Source organism: Apus apus, chromosome 10 (genome assembly GCF_020740795.1).
Source record: "Apus apus isolate bApuApu2 chromosome 10, bApuApu2.pri.cur, whole genome shotgun sequence".
NCBI classification, from domain to species: Eukaryota; Metazoa; Chordata; class Aves; order Apodiformes; family Apodidae; genus Apus; species Apus apus.
The window spans coordinates 18,608,304-18,626,707 of NC_067291.1; the positions used below are offsets into that span (position 1 = coordinate 18,608,304).

Consider the following 18,404-nt stretch of genomic DNA (forward strand, 5'->3'; position numbering starts at 1 on the left):
GCGAGGCGGCCCAACGGGAAGGCGGCAACGAGTGACATCACGGCCACGCGGGCCAATGAGAGGGGAGAGGGCGCGGGGGGAGCCAATCAGGGCGCGCGGGAGGGGTTGGCCCCGCCCTCCCGCCGCCATGGCCGCCCGCGCTGCGCGGGAGGGGACGCGGAGCCCAGGGGAGAAAAAGGGAAACGTCCGTTTATTGAACCGCGAAACGCGCGAGCACCGGGCGCGGCCGCGGCAGGGAGCGCGGGCTCTGGGGAGAAGCAGGGGAACGCAGGCCGGGCGGGCTCAGGAGCCGTTGGGAACCGTGTCCTCTTCCATCTCCTCCTCGGCGTCCTCCGGGGGGCCTGGAAGGACAGGGCAGGGGTCAGGGCGGGCACTGCCCCTCAGTTTTCTCTCCCACATGAACGTTAATGCTCACCCCTCTGAAGAGGGCCCGTCACAATGTGGAGAAAAGAATTAAAATCTACATAGTTCCAAGACACAGACGAGACGCCGTCATTTCCAGTGAGCAGCTGAGAGGCTTGTCCATGCAGGGACCTCTCGGAGACACACTCCTGTGCTCCCGCCTGAGACACTGGCTCAGCGCAACACAGCCCCCCTGTGGTAATTCATCTCATTTTTTAAGTAACTGGGAGAAGCTGCTCAGAGTTGGCCAGCACAGCAAAGCACTCAGAGCTGATGCTGGGCACTTTGCTGTCCAGGGAGCCCAGGTGACAGCTCTGAACCGAGCTCCAGAGGCCAGGCAGATCACATCCTGATTACGGACGCAATCCTCAATGATTCCAACCATTGCACTCATTTTAGGTAAGATTTTTCAGCTCCTTATTTGGCCCTTCCAGCATAACTCCCTACCGAGATCACAGAAAGAATTGGGAAGCAAGGAAGTGGGGTAGGTTCTGTTTGGGCATCAAAAGTAAGAGAAGCACAAGATGGACCTGATTTGCGTTCTCTGCCAGGAATCTGACCAGCCTGCAGCAACCCCTTCAGCCTCTCCACTTCAGCCAGAGTCGTGGCATTTGCTATTGCAGTCTGAAACACAGACAAAAGGAACATGATGAATCTTTACATGCAGTGTGTCAGCCCGTTTAAAATAAACATAAACCCAAGATTTTTTACAGTCAAGTGAAGCAAAACTGCTCTAGAAAGGTCTACAACATTCTAATCCAAAAAAATTCCACAAATGACAAAGCACAACCTTACCTCTCTCCTTTATTAAGCAAGCTGCTCTATCCTGGGAGAACTCTTAAGATCAAACCAAGGTTTCATTTCAGTTCTTAAAAAACAGGTGTGTCACAATAGCAGAAAAATTACATAAAAAGCAGCTAAACCCAAGATCTGACACTGTTCTGAACAGAGTCGAGGGTGCCAGGAGGAAGGAAACATCTGTTTCGTCCAGATCCACATTTTCCCCTCCACATGTGCCTTCCCGATGGATTTACCTTAATTGCCTCCACATCCCCAGGGGAGGGCCCAGCTTTCTTCTTGTCAGTTGGCAGACCCGCTCCAGGACTGAAGCTTCAAAGGGAAATAAAGACCCATCAGACCTCCTGAAGAGTATGTGCTTCTCCAACTTCCAAACTAGGTTTGGAAGCATTTCAGTCAATCAAGTGTAGTATCTTATCTTTGTTAACAAACTGATACAGTGAAGAATTGCCTCCTTCAGAAACACCAGCAACTTGTCCTTGCTGTCCCGTTTCCCCCCCCCACCTTTATTTTATCAATTAAGCCGTTGATGAAAGCAATTAGATTTGGATGTTGTTGAACACAGGGGTGACCTGTTGCCATTACAAAAGCAGGGTGGATAAATAAATACAAAGTCACGGAAATTGGGTTTCCTGTTCTTAGATGTCTAGTCTGATATGACAACAGCCTACATTAAAGCCTACACTAGGCTGGGTGTTATCCTAACACTAAGAAGGTTACCTGCTGCTGCTGCTGCTTTAGGAAATAAAAAAAAAGGAAAACAAGCAGTTTGTGAAGATGGATGTATCAGCTGGAGAGGGTTTCCTGAAGGGCTGACCCAGCATCAGGGTGCTGCAGCCTCAGAAAGGTTTTCTCTCTATCAGTTTCATAAATTATTTAGTTCAAACACTTGAACCCCTTTCCACTCATGAACAAGAGCTAGAGTCACAGAATCACCTTGGTTGGAAAAGACCATCTGTTTCAGTTTTAAATGCTAAATACGTCCAAGATATTTTTTTTTATTTAACTGTGAATCTGGAAATGCTGTTGCATGATCCAAATTCTGATTTCAGAAGAGGCTGATGAAAGATTAAACAAAACACATGACATGGCATCAAAATAAACAAGCATGTGTTTGAAGCACCTTAACCAAAGGTTTTCATCTGCATTTATTCTCCTCACTACAGCAGATTTTACAGTTCATATTCCTGGGGAAAAAAATAAATTACCAATCACCTAAGAAAAACATTAAAAACCCAACAATAAACAGGTTGCTCAGAGAAGCTGTGGCTGCCCCATCCCCAGAAGTGTTTGAGGCCAGGTTGGATGGGGCTCAGAGCAACCTGGTCCACTGGGAGGTTGGGATTAGATGATCTTTAAGGTCCCTTCCAACTCAAACCAATCTGGGATTCTATGATAAAATAAACAAAGGCCACCTCCCTGCAGTTAAACAGCAAAGAGAAAAAATAAAAGTAAGGTTTCCTGCTTGTTGACTTAAATCAATCCACCCTGACCAAGTGTCTCTTTCAAAATTACTTCTGAGATGTATTCACCACCATCCAAAAACCGGGATGCTTGGACGAGGCACTTGTGGCTACCAAAGCTTTTGAGGCATCCTGCCCACAGCTGGTATCTCAGTTGAGAGCCTGGCCCTGCACACAAAGCAAGTGGTGTTTCTGAAGGAGGATGCCAGCATAAATTTGTTTGCTTTATCTTACGTTTTTGTTCTCCTGGCAATATCCTTTGCAAGCTGTGCACCCCGTTTGCCCTTGAACATTTTCTCTGCCTCCTGTCGCTCCTACAGCGATACCACAGAGTTAATTGAAGGACATTTCAGAGACAGCAGCTTTGCAGACTGCAAAGAAAGATTCTTTGGCTCATTGTCATCACTAAACATGGGTAGGTGGAGACCAGAGGCAAGATCAAGCACATCAACACTGCCCCGATGCTCAGACTCAACATGTATCAACCTCTTAACAGGCAGAACTCTCTCCCACTCTCAGCTCCACAGAGAGCAGAGGGCTCTGCAGCCACTGCTCGTTCCTCTAGAGCTCTGTCTTTCTACCAACACCAGAGGGCGAGAAAAGAACCAGACTAAACAAACAAAGGTGGTAAAACTTCATTAAACAGAATTAGAGACTAAATCCTTGACGGAATGAAACCATTGAAGAAAACAGAATGAAATCGTTAAAGAAAACAGAATGAAATCATTGAAGAAAACAGCATCTTTTGAAGCCACTTATGATAACAGTTTTGGTAAAATTTACAACTAAGGCAAAAAGGTCACTGTTACGACTGAATAATCAAGAGGAAATAAGGAAATAAAGAGATTTATCTTTTATCTTGTGCTGAATTAGAAGAAAGCAGACTTACTTTGAGTTTCACTTTTTGAAAGTCCAGCACTCTGACCTGGGGAACTTTGTGGATGACATATAATCTGTAATGCTTCTTATTTGTTACAGGATTCCTTAAAATGCTACAAAGTAAGTAAAGGTTATAAAGAGGTCCTTAAAGTAAAATATTTTACAATGCACTTAATATCAAAATACATTAATATACCTAAAATGCAGTCATGTACCTTCTGCTGTAACAAACAGCAAACGGCAGCATTTAATAAGCCTTGTGACAGAGTTATTTCATATTATGAAAGTATATTAAGAAGATCATAAAGAACAACCTCAACATATTAAAAAAATACAATTTAAAAAAAAAACCTCATTAAAAAACCAATTAACTAAATCATCACATTTCCTATGTGGATACTGATCAACCAAAAAAATCACAGGGCAAATTCTTTTTCATTGCGTCCCCTTGCACCAAATGTAACATTACTGAAGAGTCATTGTACACATGTATTTTATAGTACTTTGTAACAACAGTTTCAACCTCTACTATTAGGTTTTCAATGGTTAAGGTTAGGCCAGTGCTTGGATATTGATTTAGAGATGTTACATCTCACTGGTCCAACAGTCTGTCAGTAATTGTAGCACCAGGTTTTTCTGAAGCACACTGGAAGCACTGTTTACTGATTCAATTTTTAATCATAATGAATCTGTCACAGCTCAAAGAAAGGAGGGTGTTCCAGACCAATGGAAGGAGCCAGGCCAGCAGTGGAGTTTGAACAGCAGAGACAGAGCAGCTTTTTTTTTTTTTTTTTTTTACATCAAGATCACATACCTCAGGTAAGTCAGGGATTTAATAGTTGCCAACGGATCCAGTTCACCCTGCATTAATGGGAACACAGCAAGAAAACTGTCAGTCCATTTAGTGAGATCCAAATGTTTGAAAACAAAGTTCCTGAGCTCAGAGGTAGTTTAGAGAACAGTTAGAATTACTGCAATTAGTGTAACAGGAAAACCACTACGCCTTTGAGAGTGCTGTTCCCCTGCACACTGCAGATCATGCTCATCACAGTCTGAACATCATTAACTCGTACCCAAACCACATGATACTGCTTTGAAGACAAAGGGCTAATTAGAAAAAGGACTGTGAAAAAAGTCTATGAACTAATTCCAAAAAGCCTATGATAGTACACTCAGGAAAAAGGCTCATTAGAGGGATGAGAAAAAACAAACTGAAGCTTGCTTAGGTTCCCCCTGCTCACCAGCTTACCAGTTCAGCAATGTTGTTGTTGGTAAGAACCAGCTCTGTCAGGCTGGGCAGAGCCTGCTCCAGGTTTTCACCGATCCGGCTGCAGGGGAACAGAAACCAAAGGTTTAACCTGGGCCAGAGATCAGCAGTGGTGAAAAGACACACAGAAACAGGACAGCAGAGAGGATCTCCCTGTAAAACCACCCGGTCTGCCACTGGCAGGAGTTTGGGTGAGCATCCCTACAATACTTTTTCTAATGAAGCTGGCAATAAATGCCAGCCACCCCTGTAATTAAATGCAGTATGAGATTTATGTTCATTCTCTTGCAGATAACACCATTTTCCTGTCTTCGTGGGGATCACTACTGAAATCCCAAACCTCTGGCCAAATTCTAAACTCTGCATCTCATTGTCTTGTCTGAAAACTGAAGACTGACTTTTGCACTGAGTCAGGCAACTTGAAGAGATCCTAAGCACTACTCAGCAACACTTTTTTTCCCATAAAACACTTCTGTACCTACCCAGCACTGAAAGACACACGGACCCTTGTCTCCCAAGAGCACTTTCCTCTGCCCAGGGTCTCATCTGGCCAAAATATAACCACTTACCAAATCCTGTTGTTATTCATCAGGAGAGTTTTCAGCCTTCTCAGCAGAGGGAACCCATCCAGCTTGCGGATCTCGTTGTCAGAGAAATCAATTGCATCAAACTGGTCCAACGTGGCACCCAAGTTCTCAATTACAGGGATTTTATAGCCTGAGGAGAGAGTGCAAGGCAGGGGTTAGATGGTGCCCACAGGAAGGCAGAACAAAGCAAGAGACAGTGCGTAGGGAGGGATGAGGGGGCAGATGTTCTCAGCCCAAACAGCTCCGGGTCGGCTCTCCTCCACACCACGCACAGACCAAACCCTCCCTCCCCCTCAAAGCCAACAGCCTCGGCAGCCCTTTCAAAGCACCCTCCTCCTCCTCCTCCTCTCTCTCACAAACCCCCCATTTCCCTGCGCCTAAACACATCCCTCGTGTGTCCCACCCCCACCAGTGCCGGTTTCTCCCACACTTCCCCTGCATCCCACTTCCACCCCCTCACCCTCACCCCCCCCCGGCAGAACCCCCTGAACCCCCTCCCAAACCCACGGGCCATCACCAGCTCCCCCAGCAACCTCCCCCACGGCCTTCCCGCCCCTCCGCAGGCCGCGGCCCCTCCGCCCCGCAGGCCGCTTTCCCGGGACAGGCCGCTTTCCCGGGTCAGGCCGCTGTCCCGGGACAGGCCGCACTGCTCCCCCCGCCCCGTGCCCCGCGCACCGCGCAGGTCGAGCTCGCGGTCGCGGACGGCATTGGTGTACTGAGCCGCCTGCTCGATCAGCTCCGCCGTCAGCTTCACCATGGCCGCCGCCAGCCCCGCCAGCCCCGCCAGCCCCGCCAGGCCGCCCCGCCGAGCGCCGAGCCGGGCCGGGCCAGGCCGCGCAGCCGAGCGCCGAGCCGGGCCGAGCCCCGCCCGCTCCTCCCGGTCGCCGGCGGGATTCCCCGGGTCCCAGCCCCGCATCCCGCGCTCCCCGCTCAGAGCGCCCCGAGCCCTGGCGCTGGAGCAGGGCTCCTGCAGAGCCCCCGGCCCGGCCCTTCTCCTCCGCTCGTGCTCTCCTCCTCAGCCTCCCCCATTTTCACGGCGATTTGCGGCGCGGCCGGGACCGCTGCCCGCAGCGAGGGCAGCCCCGAGCCCCCGGGGGTGCCCCCCGGAGCGGGCTGGTCTGAGGCTGCCGGCACCGAAACCTCTCCCTGCTGAGGGCGGGACCCTCCGCAACCCAGCCCGCGGGGGGCTGCAGCCCGGCGCGGCCGAGCAGGGCTTGGCTTTGCTACGGCAGCACCGAGATGTCGCCAGAGCTGCCCTCCCCGCTGCTGGCGTTGGGCAGCGCGGAGCCTGCGGGAACGGTGGCAGAGCCGGCGGGGAACCCGCTTCAAGCAGACCCGCTGGCAGCAGGCAGGCAGATTTGGCTCCCCTGTGCCTCGCCGATGGGACGGTGCCTGTTCCGACACAAGCTGCTCCCTTCCTGCGGTGCAGCCGGGACAGCCTCCTGCACCTGCCGCAGCTCTTGGTGCTTTCTCTCCTCCACACAAGCAGCAGCTCAGCCTTTGCTCCCAGGCGTAGGGTTGCCCATAAACACCTTCTCCCTCCAGCTCTGGCACTTTCACGTGCACTCCTGGTCTCAGAGAAGCCATGGAGGGCTGGGGACACGCCACAGGTTGCATCATGACATTCACCCTTTGCCTGCGAAGTGAAACGCACTTTCAAGTGTCACCACACCTCCCTCTATCTGCTTTAGGAATTCAGGGAACAGCGAGGAAGAGCTGGGGGTAGCACTGGGGGAGATGAGATGCTCAGCCTGCGGTGTCTGGCACCCTGAGAGTGACACCTGGCTTGTTCCCCAGGGCTACAGCATCAGAGCTGGCTCTGCTCCAGCTGCTGATCCCTGCGGCGGTGTCAGCTGGGGTCAGGAAGCTCCTGTGCTCCCTACTTAAAAAACACCCACACCGAAGATGTATATGAAAACACAGGTTTTATACATCTGCATTTGTTCAAAAGCAGAGAGCAAGAAAAAGAGAGAGAACCGTCATAAGCAAAATGAAGAATTTGTTGTACGTGACTCAGGAATCATGTGGCAGTAAAGACAACAAACAATCTTCAGTCATTTCAGGCAGTGGTTAAAAGGAGACCCTCGTCAGCCTCCTGGAAAGCAGGTCCTGCCTCTGACAAGGCCAAGTGAAAGGTGGGCCTTTCTCCCTTAGCACAACACAGCTGTGCTGCAGCATAATAGAACTGCAATTGAGAGCAGACAGATTCTTGGTCTCAGATGCTGTACAAGAGCTCTTAAAAGCCCTTTCTTTGTAATGGAAAGTCAAAGCAGTGACTTTAAAGATGTGTGTTCCCCACCTGCCAACTACAAAATGGCAGATGGCTGTGGATGCAACCTCACAGCCAAACAGCAAACGAGGAGTCAGGCTGCGCTAAGAAGGCTTTCCAGAAAACAGCTATTATAGATTTGGCTTTGGTGCCAAGAGACAATAGAGAAATGGGCTTTAATAAATTGCCTAAATATGCATTTATCTTGAAGACACAGCCACTTTGATCCTCTGAGCATACCAGAGGCTTTAATAGCTTCAAGCAAGCATTGCAATAGCTTGGATAAATAATCTGAATTTTATTACTTTCCAAGAATGAGTTCTGAGGGAGTTAGTGCCCTGGGAAATGCTGGAAGCTGATGTTGTTGCATGAACGCAAGATGTAGAATTTGTTTCTCTTTCCCTGGCAGGCTGGAGGGCAGCAGAAAGCAGGATACAGCTGGGACTGCTGAGGACTGGTCATCTTAAATTGCGTTGCTTCACCGCGTGTGTATTTTAAGCTATGCCAAGGATGTAAGGGTAAACATCTTGGGTTTTTTAGCATTTTGGCACATCTAAATATACCAGTGAGCAGTATTTAGAGGCAGGCCATCGAGAGCCAGAGAACTGGAAGGCAGGGCTGATGCAGGACTCCCAAGTTCCCAGCTCCTGCTTTTTGACTCTGACACAGCAACAGAAATGAAAGTCTGTTATTTTACAACTGAAGGGGCAGAAGCCAGGAGCATTTCACCCTAGTTCTGACCTGCGGTTTGGCCCAAGACCAAAAGGGGAATCCTGGAGAAACAGAAGGATTCACTGTGTGTGATAAATGTTGAATAATCGGGTGATTTATCATCCAATAAATGTGAAGACCTGCAAGACACAGGAGCCCACAGCAGCACAGCTCTGAGAAAGCATCTTCCCTCATGGGACAGCCTGGTCCTTTTTGTTGTTTTTTTTTCCACACTTAAAAAGCTCCATTCCACATATCCAGGCACTACCCTGGGCACCTGGCCCATGGTTAAACATTGCAAAACCAACATGACAAAGAAAAGGCTTCACAGCTCCCTCCGCTTCCCAACACAACAGCAGCTCCTCTCCTTCCCCAGCCAGCCAGAGGGGGAAGGTGGTCCTGGGGTTCCCAGCTGCTGCCAATGCCAGTGGGGCACTGGAAGCCACAGGATGCTCCATGTATGGGTGTGAAAGTGGAGTGATCCCTCCTGCCAGCTCATCTGGGATCCCCCACAAGCAGAGAACACGTCCAGCCTTGCCCAAGCGCAGCGCCCAGCCCCTGGCAGATGGCCCTGGGTGCACCAGAGATCCCAGCCTGGCACAGCACAGGTATTTAGGATACAAGTTTCCTCTGAAGGCAAAAGACCTTTCTGAGAATAAAAATGAGGGTTCTGCAGATGCAGCTCATCTGTTCCTGAGCTGTTTCTCCCACATGTGCTCAGAAGCTCCAGCCAGGACTGCTGCTTTGTCCAGCAAAATAAAGACACACGATGCATCGCTGCCCTGCCTCGGGTCAGGATGGTGGCTGCATGACTTCATAAAAATCACAGATTCATTTGTAAGGAGAGATCAACAGTTTATTAACTTAAAGGTCAGTTCACCAAAGCTCCATCTTTCCTTGGGGCTGGCCCAGGCAGGTGAGGACCGGTGACGGGGTGGCTCTCCCCTCTTCACCCGGCTGAGGTAAAGCTCTAGCAGGCAAGCCCAGGCAGGGTGTGTGTCGTTGCAACCGAAACCAAGCAGGGATTATCCCAGCTCCAGGAGGAACTGGTGACAATTCATACCATGAATTTCATTGGCAAAAGGTTGAACTCGTTAAAACTATTAACAGTAAAAAAAAAAATCAGAACATGCAGTGTAGGAAAGTGTTTACATACGTCTGATGTAAAGAGCAGCTCTGCAAGGTCAGAGAGGAGAAAAGGACGCAAGACAAAAAAAGATTCCCCACTCCCATATAAAAAATAGTCCACAGAGGAAAAACAAAAAAAAAGGGATTGTATAAGTTATTTTTTTAAAATCTGTAAAACAACATAGCCAAGGATATTTTAAACACAATTATATAAACACCACATGACTTACTATTAAGAGAAAATGTGAAAAGGTTTTTTTCAGGTAAGGGTTTTGTAAAATTAAGAGTTTCCTGGCCAGATCTCTGGAATGTCTCTTCTGGAAACAGATGCCCAAGGAAAATCCCTGCCCCGGACAGGAGGATTTTGTGAGAAAGGGGGTGTACCCAGTGAAACAGGAAGGATCACAACGCAAAACGCTAGAAGAGATTAATCAGGACACCACCTCGTTTAAAGGAAGGATCTAGCATATTCCAGAACAGAATTAATCAGCAACTTCCTAGCAGTTCCAGGAGGGAAATACAATTTGTGGCAAGACCGTGTCCCCGCAGGCTGGTCCGTGCAGACAAACCCCCCCAGCCCCCAGGGCTCCCTGCAGGCACACAGGTTTTGCCAGCCTGCAGTCTCCTGCAGGGCAGAGCCCCGCTGGGCTGACAGGCCTGCACAGCCCTGTGGATCAGCTCTTGCTTTGGTCCTCAAATCTCCAGTTACTGCCACGGCCAGAGGGAAACAGCTACCGCCGGAATCCCAGCAGGGCACTGCTCTGGGAACCACCCGGCTCCTCGTTTTCCCTGCGCACAGAGCGCGGCGCCAGCCATGCAGGGTCTGTCAGGAAAGGGAACCAACACCTGAGCCATGAACGGCTCTTTCCTCTCTGATGTGTCAAGTCCTGCACCCTGTGCAGCCAGGGCTCCCACCAGCCTCTCGGAGTGGGCACATCAGGAGGTTTTCTGTGAAGAATCAGGCTTGGGTACATGGATCATGCATCAGTCCCTGCTCACGAGGACTGTTTGAGAGTATTAATATCACCGCTTGTCTGCTGCCTCTCAGGCTTGATCATTCAGGGTACAATCCAGCCTCTGCTTAACATATTGCTATAGAAACGTGCTGACAGTGATATTAAAGCTATCAAACTTATGAGCAGATGCTTGACAGCACCACGTCAACTCTCCCAAAGCTGAAAAAATAAAACTTTTGTCCTAAACACTTGGCAAAACTGGGCTGGCAGTTGGTGGAAGTCCGGGATGGATGCAGCCGCTGAACTTTACCCAGCCATAAGACACGTCTGACAGCAGAACTGCACAAACAGCTTCTTTTCACAGAGCTTGTTTGATTTCACCATCTCACAGAAAGTCTTGTCAGCTGGGAGGCCGAGGCGAGGAACAAGAGAAAATGAGAGCAGATTAACATTTTAAATAAACAAACATCGCACGTAACAGGCGGTGCAATTCGTTCCAGTGTTGGAAGAGAGAGAATTGAAAAGGAGTCGCTTTTTAAAGGCATCTTTCACATGGTTTTCATGAAGGAATAAAGCAGCTTTGCAGCAAGCAGGAGAATTAGCCCCAAGACTAAAATGCAATGAAATACAAACACTTTGATGTGTTTGAGAATAGGCAGCCACCCAGCAGCTCTGCCAGGTAAAGCTGCCTTCCCACTGCAGCCAGAGCCTGGCTCCCTGCAGCCAGGCCCCAGCAAGCCCAAGAGCTGTGGCACTTTTGGCTACACCTTGTGAAGGGAATCCCCCAAACCCCTCATTTTTGCCTCCGGGGAAGCACCATGGTGCCAGTGGTTCTGCCACAACTACTTACCGTTGGTGCAGGTTTCATTTGTTACACAGGAGCCACCGAGGAGACTGAAACCTTCTTTGCACTTGAGGCAGTTTCCACTGGAGCCCTCACAGGCCGAGCAGTGGTCATCACACCTGGGGACAGAGACCCCACCATAGTCTGAACCAGCACTGACCCCAGCCAGAAAGTGTGTCTGCCAGCACTGTGACATCCAGACTGAATCAGAAGATGTGGAAAACAGCAAAGCTGAAGCTTGGGAAGTTACCAAAGCCCTGGGAAAAATGGGCCAGCTCAATTCCCAGTGACATCCCACGACATCCCAGAAGTGCTCCTCTCACCTGCTGGGAAGGCTCAGTGGGACATGCACCTCTCCTCCCAGAAATCACAGTCACAAGAAGGGCTCTGCAGAGAATATGTGCCTTTCCCACCCATTCGCTTAGGGAAAATAACCCAGCAGCTATGCCTCCTGCCTGGGGACAGTGGCTTCCCAAAATCCCCAGGAAGGGGTGCTAGCCCCTGTTCCTCCCCACTGGATAGCCAGCACAGGTGAGCAAAACCCTGGGCAGGTAGGGACTGCTGTTGTGTGTTCCCAAGTCACCTTTAATCCTTCCCTTTCATGCTCACTTTAATGAAGCTAAATCCACTCCCACTCCTCACTTAAAGCACAGACTGCTGGAGAGTGGGAGCAAATTGCTGCCTCCCGGCACCTCCTGTCTCCCGTACTCAGCCCCCATGCTGAGCGAGCACACAGCCCTGGGGTGAATGGAGCAGGTTTGAGTGAAAGATGGAATATTTATCTAAACATCCCCGTTCCTCCCACACCTCCCCCAAAGAGCCTGGAGCCAGGGCCGAGCCCCTTCCACTGTAGCCAAGCCCCTTCCACTGTAGCCCGAAGATACCTTGGCTGGCTGGCTCTGGCTGGGGAGCTTTGCTCCTCTTAAATCTACCGGGCAGGGTCCAGCCCCGTGGCTGCTCTGGCTCACTCACCCCTATTTTAATTTCCCTAGTAAACAGCTCCAGCTGCAAGCTGTTTTCAGCATGATGTGTTTGGTCTTTTTTATCATCACTGCCAGCTCTCCCTGTCAGTCCCAGCTTTGCTCTGATTGCCACCGGGGTGGTTCCGTACCTCTTGCAGACTTTGTTGGGCAGCCCGTGGCTGTCGGCGGGGTAGAAGCCAGGGCGGCAGGCAGGGACACAGTGCCAGTGGGACACGGGGCCCTCGGGGGTGCAGGGTGCACAGTCTTCCTCACCTGGCCCTGTGGAGACAGGGGAGAAAGGAGAGGGCAGATGACACGGGTGGTTTCAGAGACAGGAGCCATGTTGCACCAGCACATGGGATGGGGAGCACCAGCTTCACCCTGCCCTGCCCATGCCTGGCAGGGAGCAAGCTGCTTGTCGTGCCACTGGCTGCTTGGCTCCCACGCCAGAAAACTGAAGTTTCCCATCCCAAAAATCCCAGCTCCCACCCCCAAAAATACCAGCTCTTATCCCCAGAACCCCAGCTCCTATCCCAAAAAATCCCACCCAAGAGCCGGCCACAGAGATTCAGCGGGAGACAGCACATCAAAATCCCCTCTGGGGCATCAGCCACCACTCCCAAATGTGCACCCATTTGGCTTTCCCAACCAATGTAGAGTAATATGTGGAAAAAGAGATGCTAAAATGGGCTGTTGAGGAGCTGGAGGGAAGGGCTTGGGAGGAGATGGAAAAGCAGAGATCCCTGCTCTGAGGCTGGTGTGCTGTGGCTAGACAGCAAACCATGGTGATGGAGGTGATATTATTAGAGGCTTTCCACACACTGAGCTTGAAAAATGGTTATGCAGGGAAAGGAGACGAGAAAAGGCTTGAAAAATAATTGTGGTGAAGTACATTTACACTGACTGGAATAAGAATTAGAAGGGAAGTAATTTTCTTAAGGGATTAAGAGCCTGTTTCCTTCCACGCTTGCCAACAAGATCAATAAATATTTTGGATTTAGTCTTAGGAAATTGCCCATGTATGATAGATGAGATTCAGGCCACCAAACATGAATTGTCTGGACATCATCTTATCATCAGATCTATGATGATCTTGAGGGCAGATGCAAACATTAACAATGGAAAACAATAGGACTTCAAAGAAGTGAAAAAGGCAGGATGTAAAGGGAATGCTGAGGGACTTTGGGCAGTGGGGGAAAGCCAGCAGCAGCCAGCTCAGCTGGGATAACACACCTCACCTCAGCTGCCTGACATTTTTACACACTGCAAAGCCATCTTCCATCACCCTGGGAGGGTTTTATGGCCTCCCCTGCAACCTTATGAAACTAAAGCACCTGGCTTCAGAGGAATTGGGAAATAAAGAATGGCTCTAATAAAAAATGTAAAAACTCCCCTAAAAACCCTTCTAATATGAATATACTTTGTGGGATGTGCTGGAGGGGTGGGATTGCTTCCCTGCTGGCATGGTCTGCCTTGGCTGAGGGGGAGGGGTTACTGGGAGAATCAGCTCTTGATGCACGAGGGTTTGGGGGTTTTCCATGGGGATGCTGTGGGGTGAAGGACATACCTGTGCCAGTGGGGCAGGTCTCGCACTGCCGGGGCTCCCGGCTGAGGTACATGGCAGGCTGGCACTCCGGCACACAGCTCTCCCCTGCCAGGCTGCCAGGAAAGCAGAAAGGACGGTCACAATGGGAGCTGCAGGCTCTGAGGACTCCACACAGCCCCATCTCAGCATCCCCAGTGCCCTAAAAGCCAGCCAGCACTTCAGGAGAAATTAAAGTCCTGCCTGGACCAAAGGGACATCTGCAGGTTCCTTAATTAAGTGTTCAGGAGGAAATATAATTATTTTTTCCCATGGGCAACCAGCCCAGCTCTCCTGAAGATTTTTTGCATCATGAGGCTCCCTGGAATAAAAGGAAATTGGTTCAGTGCCACAGCTGGGCCAGTGCTGCTTTACTGTGGCAGGGATGATTTGAAGTCCCAGCTTAAAAGGATATTGGACAATAAAAAGCAAGCGCCGTGTGGATTATGTCCGACAAGTGGCTCCACTTGCTTTTCCAAGGGAGTGGATAATCTTTTGGCAGTGGCAATTTCCTGGTCTGAGAGAGTCCTGCTGCTACACCCTGGCTCTGGCTCTCAGCCCCTGAACGATGCAAACCACTATGGGATTCTAGTTCCATGTGCACCAGGGATGGAAAACAGCTTCTCCCCGGTGCCAACGCTGCTCACCAGCACGGCTGGAATCTGCATCCCGCAGGAGCTGCCAGGCCAGCAGCAAAGGCACTCAGTGCTCCTTGCAGGGTCAGGGCTGCCCCACCTGCACCAGCACTGCTGGTAAACCACTTTCCCATGCTAGCTCCATCCAACAGTTACACTGGATAAAACTTTCCTGTGTGGACAGGAGGGGTTTCTGCACTTTTCAACCTGCCTGGAGCAGCCCAGCCCAGCACCAGCTCAGCCAGGTGAGCAAAAACCAAGTGTTCCATTTGGTTGGGAAGGCTCTGATGGAGCTGCCTGAGACCCAGGAGGAAAGGTGCAGTTTGCAACCTGCAGTGTTAACATTTTCATTATTTTTTTTTCCCCCCATTTTAAATGCTGGGATGCCTGGAGCTGCTCTGGTTGCAGGTCACAAAGTTTGGACAAGCACTTCTGACCCTGCAGGAAAATTTACCCACCACCCTGACACATACTGGAGAAAAGGTAATTAAATTTACATCGTGCTTTTCAGCTAAGAAAGGGACACAAAGGATCACCTTGAAATTCCCAGCTCCACGCTACAGCTGTAGTGCCATGGAAGGAGGATCTTGGGTCTTTAACTGATTCCCTAATTTTCCATTGTTTTTTCCAAGTTTAAACCACAGATACCGATGCTGCAAGTATAAAATCCTCCCATGCTGGTATTTTACCTGAATCCATCTTTGCATGCAGTACATTTGTCTGCTTCGCCAACACATTTTTTACAGCTTTGATGACATTTCAGACAACGTTTCTGACCTTTTAAAAACCAAAGTGAGACAAGGAGAATAAAATCTGGACAGTGATTTGCAAGTGGCAGTGGGAGTTGCAAAGCCCCACTGCACCCCAGCACCAGCTCCCCAGAGAGGAGAGGAATGTCCCCACCCTGACAGGCCTCTGCTATGGCAGATGACCTTATCTGTCATTGCTTGCTATGAAGAAATATGCTTTACAAGCAGCTAGGATCATTAATTACAGTCTTCTAATTAAGAGCTGAGTTGCGTGCCTCTGCTTTGCACCATGCACCCAGAGGTTTTCTTCCTCCCCTTGCTGTGCAAAGTGGGTCCAGGGGAGAAATTCAAAGCCAATACTCAAAAAATCAAGGTGCTTTCTCCCCCAACAGCGCTTAAAACAGAAACAACCCCTGCCTATCCCTCATTCTACAGCTTGCAAGTGATCAACATCCTTACGTTCCTCGGCGTAGAACCCAGGTGGACACAGCACCACGCAGGTGCTCATCTCCTGGTGGTGGTAGAGGCTCCTCTTGCACGCTGTGCACTGGGCCGGTCCTCTCCCGACGCAGCGCTCGCAGCCCTTGTAGCACCGGCGGCACCTCCGGGCGCCTTTGTCACCGAAAAACCCCGCGGGGCAGGAGCTCACACACATCCTGGGGAGGGAACCAAGAATGCCCAGGCTTTGGTGCCATCACCCGACCAACCCCCAGCAGCCTAGTGCCCACCACTGTCCCCTCCCCACAGCATTTGGGGCATCCCTCAACCTTGATGCTGATATTATTGGATTGTTTGGGTTGGAAAAGATCTTTAAGATCATCCAGTCCAACCATTCACCCAGTCTGGGCTCTTTTTCTTCTTATGCTTAAGATTTAGGGTATCTTGAACATCGTGGCTCTGTACTAAAGAGCTGGAGGTTCTCTTGGCCAACAATCCCAAATATGGGTAAACTTTCCATGTGCCAGCCCAAGACTAAGGAGTAGAAACCTCAATTCCAGAGGTGCTTTGGCACCTCAACCAGCTGTCCCTTGGCATGGGTGACCCTAGCTGCTGAAGCCAATGCTTCTTCCCCACCAGGACTTGCATGGCCAAGGCCCTCCAGGGCTCTCCATCTCTGCGTTTCCCACCCCATAGTATCCTAGTACAGGGCAGGGATCCCCTCACCTCCTCCTCCCTCCATTTTCTCTCCCGTAATTTTCTTCCTCTGTAAAATCACCCACACGGAGGTGCAAGCCCTGAGGAAAGGTGCTGCCCCCACCCAGGGACCCAAAGGTACACCCCATCATCCCTCACCTGCCAGTTTTCATGTTGCCCAGGCTGTAGTGGATGCAGTTCAAGCACTGGTCAGCGTTGGGGCCATCACAGCCCTGGTCACCACACTCAGGGTGGCACAGACCTGGGGAGGGAGAGGCCAGCTCAGCAGTGGGAGAGACTGGGTCCCCCAGACCCTCCTGCCAGGATGCTCTGAGCACAGATGGATGTGGGGAAGGGGCTGAAGACCCTCCACCTTATTCTATATCTATTATCTTATAGATCTTATGTATCTTATCCTGTGGTGCTGCACACCTCCGGGTACTCGCCTCTCCTCCAACTCATCTTCCTCGGCACAAATCCCACCTGACTATCCACCCTGGTGCAGAAGCAGTTTTGAAAGAGGGGCTGGACCCACTCCTCAGGGACCAGCAGGGGGGAGGGTGGTCAGAGGAGCTTTTTTTACTCCCCAGACAGCTGCACCACCAATTTGTGGTGGGAGGGCTGGGACGGGGCGTTTTGCTACCTTCTAATTTCACCATCCTGCTGCCCTACGCCGGCCACAGGCACCACTCCTCCCAGCCCGCCTTGGCCCCGGGCAGGATCAGGCCTCATGGCTCCCCTGGTTTGCATTTTCCTGGATGCTTTGGGGGGAAACAACGTGGTGACTCGGCCAGTGCTTACCCGTGTACTCCTCCTCTTCCTCTGCCACCTCCACCTGGCTCTGCAGGAAAGCAGCTCTCGACGGCTCCATCTCTGATGCTGGCACCTCCACCACCCTCCCGCGGGACTGGGGGCTGCCTGGGGTGCTGTAGGGGTGCTCAGCTGTCCCATAGAAGAGGAGGCTCCACTCCTTCAGCTTCCCTGTGGAGTGACCACAGTGTCACCCATCCTGCTCCTCCTTGGAGGACCCCAGAGCACAGCCCTGGCTCTGGGGCAGCAGGAGCAGGATGGACCAGACCATTAGGGCTTCAACACTTGCATGACAATTCAGAAGCAAACAATGAACTCCCTGAAATATTCAGGAGCCCCTGAGCTCCCAGCCTGCACAAATGCACCTACAAGGGATTTTTTATGCTATAACTCATCTGATGAACTGCAGCATGACTGTACCCTTCATATCCAACGTACAGAGGAACCAGTAACTTTAAAAGCCTCATAACGGAGGATTATTTCTATCTGATAAAAGCTGCCTGACACACACCAGATTATTTCTTGCTGCTTTTTCTCCAGCCACCCGGTGTCCTGACCTGTTCAAGGTCTGAGGTCAGTATTCCCCCAAAACACCACAGGGACAACCAGAGCCTGCACTGCACCTGTGGGCTGAGGACCCCCCAACACCCTTATACCCATGCAGGGTCCTACCCAACCCACACTGCTTTGGGGAAGGGGTCCAAAAACTACTGCTGCTTCTTTCCCACACTCGTTCTCTTTCAATCCCCCATCAATGGGAGCCACTTGACGCCTGCAGCACGCTCGGCTTTCACTACTAATCCCTGCATTTCCAGGAAGGGCTTAAAATTTCCAACACCCAAATCCCTTGGCTCTCCCAAAGGGTTCAGAGGACCCACCCACTGCGAAATAGAGCAGAGTCTGCAAAGCGGTGAACTTGGGTGGCATCAGCCAGGGAAAAGCTCAGCCACACGTCTCCACTGACAGAATTAAAATGGCTTTGAATCTAAAATGTCCCAGGCTCTGTAGGGCTGGAGCTGGTCATGGGGCAGTGCCAGCAACAGGACACCCACAGTATTTAATTTGTATTAAATTAACCTATTTAATTTGTTGAAATTAATGGTCTTAAATTAACATTTATTACCCATTTCTGCTGCGGGCTGGGAGCAACTTCCCTCTTTTTCCTCTTGCTTTGCCCTCTCTGCTTCATACCCAGTGCAGACTCTTTCAGGAGGGGACCCAACAGGCT

At 50.6% G+C, this 18,404-nt stretch overlaps 2 protein-coding genes across 2 annotated transcripts in view; both read right to left on the reverse strand.

Annotated features, from left to right (window-relative positions):
- Positions 1-171: 171 nt before the first annotated feature.
- Positions 172-6,213, reverse strand: SNRPA1 (small nuclear ribonucleoprotein polypeptide A'). The gene is made up of 9 exons (XM_051628599.1): positions 6,072-6,213; positions 5,379-5,526; positions 4,792-4,870; positions 4,357-4,403; positions 3,553-3,655; positions 2,898-2,977; positions 1,437-1,512; positions 933-1,026; positions 172-341 (listed from the first exon to the last, which is right to left on the reverse strand). Exons 1-9 carry the CDS (start codon positions 6,151-6,153, stop codon positions 283-285), a joined length of 768 nt encoding a protein of 255 aa, XP_051484559.1. The 5' UTR covers positions 6,154-6,213; the 3' UTR covers positions 172-282.
- A 2,997-nt stretch (positions 6,214-9,210) lies between these two features.
- Positions 9,211-18,404, reverse strand: part of PCSK6 (proprotein convertase subtilisin/kexin type 6) — a 35,738-nt gene continuing 26,544 nt past the window's right edge. Inside the window, exons 14-21 of the mRNA XM_051628586.1 lie at positions 17,168-17,347; positions 16,526-16,628; positions 15,692-15,888; positions 15,173-15,260; positions 13,834-13,925; positions 12,416-12,545; positions 11,311-11,423; positions 9,211-10,864 (exon numbers count right to left, since the gene is read on the reverse strand). Coding sequence (XP_051484546.1) covers positions 10,767-10,864; positions 11,311-11,423; positions 12,416-12,545; positions 13,834-13,925; positions 15,173-15,260; positions 15,692-15,888; positions 16,526-16,628; positions 17,168-17,347 — 1,001 coding nt within the window. The 3' untranslated portion in view covers positions 9,211-10,766. The remainder of the gene's footprint in view (positions 10,865-11,310; positions 11,424-12,415; positions 12,546-13,833; positions 13,926-15,172; positions 15,261-15,691; positions 15,889-16,525; positions 16,629-17,167; positions 17,348-18,404) is intronic.

Coding starts and splice junctions, on each gene's coding strand:
- SNRPA1 (XM_051628599.1), bottom strand. CDS start 6,153: ATGGTGAAGCTGACGGCGGAGCTGATCGAGCAGGCGGCTCAGTACACC. Junction 2,978..3,552: donor TTCAAAAAGTGAAACTCAAA/GTAAGTCTGCTT, acceptor GTATCGCTGTAG/GAGCGACAGGAGGCAGAGAA. Junction 342..932: donor TGGCAGAGAACGCAAATCAG/GTCCATCTTGTG, acceptor CTGTCCTTCCAG/GCCCCCCGGAGGACGCCGAG.